This window comes from Ananas comosus, unplaced genomic scaffold (genome assembly GCF_001540865.1).
Source record: "Ananas comosus cultivar F153 unplaced genomic scaffold, ASM154086v1, whole genome shotgun sequence".
In the NCBI taxonomy this organism is placed as follows: domain Eukaryota; kingdom Viridiplantae; phylum Streptophyta; class Magnoliopsida; order Poales; family Bromeliaceae; genus Ananas; species Ananas comosus.
This window is the reverse complement of record NW_017891471.1, coordinates 6,961-13,071: the sequence shown is the minus strand read 5'-3', so window position 1 is coordinate 13,071 and position 6,111 is coordinate 6,961. Positions and strand designations below refer to the sequence as shown.

Below are 6,111 nucleotides of genomic sequence, written 5' to 3'. Positions count from 1 at the left end.
CTTTCTAATGACAACTAATTTGTCCCACGCCGGGCTAATTAAATTGGATAAGTCTTCCCCTAAGGTTTGGAGATCTACTATCGGTTTTAAATAGTACATCAATTTGATTGTTATTGATGGATGGTAATTGATATCTTGGCCAGAAAAAAGGCAGAGATAATGCTAGAATGGGATTTAGATCTTTTGATTTGAAATATTGGGTGTGTAACAAAGCCAAAGAAAAGGCCACAGAACCTTAGAAGTTGTTCCAATAAGGAATTGAACTGGACCCCAGGATCACATTCCAAGATTATGCATCTGAAAGCAAGAGAAAACCTACAAATCTCCACATGTAAAAGGAGAGTTCATTTTCAGAGGGACCATTATTAGCTCTCTATTGACCCTTTATATGCCTTGTTGTGACAGAAGCTGGGATAGGCCCATATGACATAGCAAGTTGATTAGCGATATTACTCATAGACAGATTGTCTTGAGAGATGCTAATCGGTTTCACCATTTTGAGGGCGGAATTTGCTCCTGTCACGATTTTTTGTAGAGCATTTCATGAACCAAATTGGCCTACTAAGCAAGTATTCCGCAATTCGCACAAACTAACTTCCACTGCAAGGTATGGCCTAATTCCTAACATATTAAGTGTTTAGTAGATACTAGTTTGTTGTTTCTTTCTCAAACTTTTGATGAGTCAAAGTTTCAGAATTAGAAAATTAGATGCTAAATAAAAACAAATGTGGATCTATGCATTCCAGAAGGCAAATCAAATATGAACGAAACAAAATCAAACCAAGCATATCCTGGATCTATTCCAGAAGGCAACAACAAGAAAATAAGCTTACCAGGATGTAGACAATAAGCTTACCAAGATGTAGACATCTCGGCTTTGCATGAGAAATAAAAGAACAATTCTAATTAGTGCAATTAACCCAAGTCCAGGAATCAAATGAAGACTGATTTTTTGTATAGCGGTCGGCGAAGCCGAGAGATATAGAAGCCGCGCCGCCTCTGCTACGGATGCCTCCACACTGACCTAGAGCTCAAGAGTCCTCTCTGGGATGAACTATCTAGGTATTAGCCACAACACCCACAAATTAATGCCTAATTTGAAATAAACAAATAATAATAATAACAAGAATTTAATTTCAATTGCACTGGAAATAACAAGAATTGAACTATCTAGATATTATCTAATATTTCTCTTTAAAGATTAGGACTAATAGATATAATCTCATACCCATACTGAAGTAGTTCCAAAATCCCCCGCGAAATGTGTGATAACCTTCCTGGAGGAAACAAAGAAGAGTGACAAATTAATATAAACGAGAATAAGTTAATAAAAAAAACAAGACGTATGTAATAAGAGAAGGGACTGAGAGAAACTAAGAGAAGAAAACTGAGAGAGTGAGAAAACTTGATTTCAAAAATAAAGTAGAACACAAAACAGAAAGTGATTGCATTACCACATTCAATGAGTCTGCACTTGACACACGCTGAAATGCATGCAAGGAATGTGGTAATTCAAGCATGCAAGGAATGTGGTAATTCAACTCCAACACACAATTAGACCGCATGAAGCTCTAATTCGGCATCAATGCATAAAAATAGCAATTAATATTATGATACATGAAATGGAGTTGAAGATTGAAGTCCACACGATTCTCTCTCCCACAAAAACGCCTCCAAGAATTCAATTTGTTGCCAACAATTTGAATTTAGGAAATAGATCACTAAAACTCAAGAAAATCCTCAAATGCTGAATTTTCACCTTACACATGAAAATTCAGCAATTACTCTCTACAAACCTATAATTAAGAGAAGGAAATTGATCTCGTTGCTCCTCTCCAACAATTAACTCGAACCAATTTCCAAAAGGCCAAGTGGAAGATCCAATTTCCCCCAATCCTGCAATAGGAGCCAAGCCAAGAGCTGAAATCCTGTTGCTGAAGTTGCTAGAGGCTGCAGTGTGTTACTGCTACTCCTCAGCTGCAGCTACTCTATAGCTGGTGCTGCTAATATTGCTATTGGACAGCACTACTTGCTGGCGGTGGATGGAAACTGCAGCACTACACCATGCGCAGGGAGGAGTCCAGCAGGGAGAAAAAGCAGGAAGTGAATAAGAAGAAGAGGATGAGTAAGAGAGGGAAAAGGATATTAAAGAGAGAGAAAAGGAGACTCACAATCTGCTGTGCACTAGAGGCCAAAATTCTCAATCAAGGGTAGTTGAAGAGAGGTACAATACCCCCTTGTCCTTAATTAAGCCTACTAACATGTTCCACCAACATATAATTCCCATTTCGGTTCTGTCTATGACATCAATTTTGCGTCAAAATAGTTCAAACTTGTCCTGACACTCATTAGTAAAGTTGACGAGTCATCGAAACTGTAATTGCTCCAATGGTTAACTTTTCAGAACACTACAGGATATCAATTTACATTAGCTAATCTAACTTGTATTGGGACCCATATCCATATTTATGTAGCATCCAGAAACACATGAAATATTCTATCTGAATCTGTATCCACATCACAAACATGGATAATTTTTCAAGTATAATACACTAGATATGCTCACATTACTTCTCAAAAGCTCTTAATTAGTTCATGCCATATATTTTCCAGCTATACCTAATAACCTTTTATGTATATCTGAAAACAAATAGAAAATCCGTATTTGATACTAACATAAATATTATACCAAATTAATATGGCTCTGACACTAGCAACACTATAATTCTCGAAAATATGCATAATATTTGCAGAGACATTGGTTTCAAGTTACAACAAATTAAGAAGAAGAAAAATATCTAGGATATGCAAACATATTCCTCCTTAGATAAGCAATTATGAATAATCCACTTTATACAAGTTAAAAGGATCAACATCAAAACATCGATTTTAGAGACTTATTCACAAAGGCGTGAAAATTCAACGAATGTCATATATTTATCCCTTGAATAAGTTATAAATTATGAAAAATATATTAAAACATAATGCATTTGAAGTCTTAGAAAATAGATATTGATGAGCAATATCATTATATAATGCTCTGTTTCTTCGATATGCCACCTACCATGATACAATCAATGAGCAAATATATACCCAGTGCTAAAGAATGCGAATTTCAAGAGCCTTAAAGATATAATTTATCTATGTATTTACCTTAGTTCCAGCTTGGAATGTTTTCTCAACTATGCTCCCTATGATATAATTCAGCAATTTCGTCCTTACGAATGCAACACCACATCCAGGCTTGCTATTTAGGATCTCTATATTTGCCATCAAAAAAAGAAATGAAATTAATTTACACATGAGAAATTTATAAATCAATCCTCACAAACTAGATTAATTACTTTAAAAAAATGTTAAAAAAAAGAAAAGAAAAGAAGACTTTAGCACTAAAAACTCTAAAATTAATGGCTCATACCCATCAACTTTAGCAAATTTATTGCTCGTACCATATATAGGAATTGGAACACCCTGAAACTAATAGTTTTGGGATCATAAAGAGAGAGCTAGAACACCCCACAGTAGAGAGAAAAAGAACGAGAGAGAGTTCCCATGGGAGTTTACATCATGGCAAGACGACGAGGATGGCGAAAATTATATGTGCAGAGAACACTAACGATCGGCAACATCATCTTGCTCAGGTCTGAAATGGAAGCCCACTTTTTCTGGTAATCTGAACTAGAAGCCAAAAAATATTATATCTCAAATTCTGACAAGTTATGGAACATGAATATGAAAACACCTATATACTTTAAATTTATGCATTGGCAATGAAGAAAAATTCAATCGGTCCTTATACTATATAATCTACTTTAATTAATCAAATTTAATAATAGATAATTAATTTTCAACCAACTTATTGGCAACATTCATTACCATCTTACCTTGCCATTTTCTAAATATGTCATAATTGAGATAAGTACCATGAATTTTCACCAAAATAATTCAAAAAATAATTCCAAATCCATTCAAAAGCCGAACAAAAAATTTAAAAAAACCAGCAGAATTTGCAAAGGAGTGAAGGGCCTTATCCTCCCACACCGCAATGAGCTGCAATGAAAGCTGCAGTAGCCGACGATGATGAGGGGAATATTCTAGGAAGAGAAAGGATTGTCGTTGAGGAGACGAAGGATAGGAAGAGAGGCAAGAGAAGGAGCCTAGGAGAATGGAGGTAAAGTGGGTTTTCCAAGATGACCTAGGCGGAGGCGCTTTTAATTTGAAGAGGGTTTTTTTTCCCTTTGCGCGCGAGGCCAAAAAAAATACCGCGTGCGCAGCGCCGGCGGTTTTTTTTTATTGGAATTCTGATACAGCGATACAACTTCTAAAAAAAAAAAAAAAAATTCAATAATTAATTTATTAAGGGCTTTTATTTAAAAGTGCTGCTAATAATTAATTTTTTTTGGCTTTTTTCACAAGTGCCACTAAAAAAGTGCCACCAAAAATGATTTGTGGTGTAATGCTAGTAATTAGCCAAAGAAATTAATTACAAGTGCACAAAAAAATTTACACGGACATGGAATTGGAACTGAGGTGACTCGGGTGTGCTTGTGCTAGTGCTCACGGAGCTATACCAAGCTTGCTGCGAACCTCCGCTCCCGCCACCCCCGCCGCGTCGTCTCTCTCTGCCGCGTCGTCTCTCTTCGCAGCTGTGGGAGATGGATTCTAGGTTGCCAAAGAAGCCTCCCCCTGCCTCGAGCCCTCCGCCTCCCTCGCCGAGCTCGCCAAAGTAGCCGCGTGCGGCGGGCGCTGGAAGATCCTTTGAGGGGCGGTGGGAGAGACAGGCTTTTTAGGGATTTGGGGTTTAGGAATTTTTCCTCTGCACGTAATATTTGTATATTTTAATTTATAAAAAGAAAAAATAGTCTAACTATTTACACATACAATATATAGAATAAGTAAGGGCATAATGGTCCAACAATGAAAAAGATGGTGCTAGTTGGTGAAAAAAAAAGGAGGGAAACAAAGGCCGGATGTATGGAAATATTCCGCGACGACAAAAGTCGCCACTATTTCTTCACTTCATAAAAAAAATTTAAAAATACAAATTAAAAAAAGTCAAGAAAAAACAATAGTTGCTGTAGGAAAAGAATAAGAATAAAAATATAAAAATAAAAAAAAAGAATAAAAGGAAAAAAAATATAATACATAAGTGATTAATATTATAAAATTAAAATTTATATTTAATATATATAATCTAAAATATTTAAAACCTATAAATAAAACTTTATATATTTAAATTTTTTATAATGAGAGTATTGAAAATTAAAATTGGATTAAAAAAAATTCAATTTTCATCCAAATCAATGAATAATAAAAAAAAAAATAATTTAAAAATGGCTATCCACCCTCGCTAATATTGTTTGGTGAATTGATGTATTGGCCAGGCGCATTCGTAAGTCACCACCATTGTTTTGTATTTGGCGGCGACATTTATATGTCGCTACCACGTTGTTTTAGATATTGGCGCAATTTATATATCGCCCACCAATTGTTTAACGTATTGGGCGCGCGACATTTTATATTGTCGCCCACCATTGTTTTATGTATGGCGGCGACAATTTACTTGGTCGCACCTATTGTTTTACGTATTGGGCGGCGAATTAATATTTGTCGCCACCATTGGTTTATGTATTGGTGGCCGACATTTACTTGTGCCCATTGTATTATCGTATTGGCGGCGACATTTTATTTGTCGCCACCATTGTTGTCCGTATTTGGCGGCGACATTTAGTTTGTCGCCAACCATATCATCTAATTAGGTGGACGACATTACTTGTCGCACACAAAAGTCGCCGGCCAAAACAGTTCTTAACTTGAGAGTGAACACTTACAAAAGCTTACCTCTAGTCCAAGCTCCGACCTAAGAATCTTCTTGTGGAGAGCTCCTATACCTCCAAAGCATCAGATCCACATACTTTTCCCAAGTTCTCTTCTTCTTCTCGCAAGCCCTAGAGGGATTCTTAGATAGAGAAAGTGAGGAATCAGAGAGGAGGAGTGAGAATGGCTCGTGGGAGAGAGGGGTTGGGCCATCATATAGTGTTGTAATAATTGCACTTAAGCGCCTCACATGTTTCTCTTGAACTGCCCGACTGTTGGCATGTTTTCGCCTTC

At 36.4% G+C, this 6,111-nt stretch overlaps 1 protein-coding gene across 8 annotated transcripts; it reads right to left on the bottom strand.

The window, feature by feature from the left end:
• Positions 1-658: 658 nt before the first annotated feature.
• Positions 659-4,806, bottom strand: LOC109704956 (elongation factor P-like). Of its 8 annotated transcripts, none has more exons than XR_002214551.1 (6): positions 4,514-4,806; positions 3,565-3,673; positions 3,154-3,260; positions 1,455-2,057; positions 1,229-1,277; positions 659-1,058 (listed from the first exon to the last, which is right to left on the bottom strand). XR_002214551.1 is itself a non-coding variant. In XM_020225713.1 (6 exons), exons 2-6 carry the CDS (start codon positions 3,630-3,632, stop codon positions 1,003-1,005), a joined length of 339 nt encoding a protein of 112 aa, XP_020081302.1. In that variant the 5' UTR covers positions 3,633-3,678; positions 4,514-4,806; the 3' UTR covers positions 659-1,002. The 8 variants fall into 8 exon arrangements, 2 of the variants coding, with proteins under 2 accessions (XP_020081302.1, XP_020081303.1); XM_020225713.1 differs by lacking the exon at positions 1,455-2,057 and adding an exon at positions 3,419-3,477 and having other exon boundaries at positions 3,565-3,678; XM_020225714.1 differs by lacking the exons at positions 1,455-2,057; positions 4,514-4,806 and adding exons at positions 3,419-3,477; positions 4,042-4,272.
• Positions 4,807-6,111: the final 1,305 nt, after the last annotated feature.

Bases quoted from the DNA above. Each gene is read 5' to 3' on its own strand.
- LOC109704956 (XM_020225713.1), bottom strand. From the start codon at position 3,632: ATGATGTTGCCGATCGTTAGTGTTCTCTGCACATATAATTTTCGCCAT. The intron at 3,478-3,564 runs GTAAACTCCCAT...CAAAACTATTAG, and splicing joins CCTCGTCGTCTTGCCATGAT to TTTCAGGGTGTTCCAATTCC. The intron at 1,059-1,228 runs GTATGAGATTAT...GCTAATACCTAG, and splicing joins TTGGAACTACTTCAGTATGG to ATAGTTCATCCCAGAGAGGA.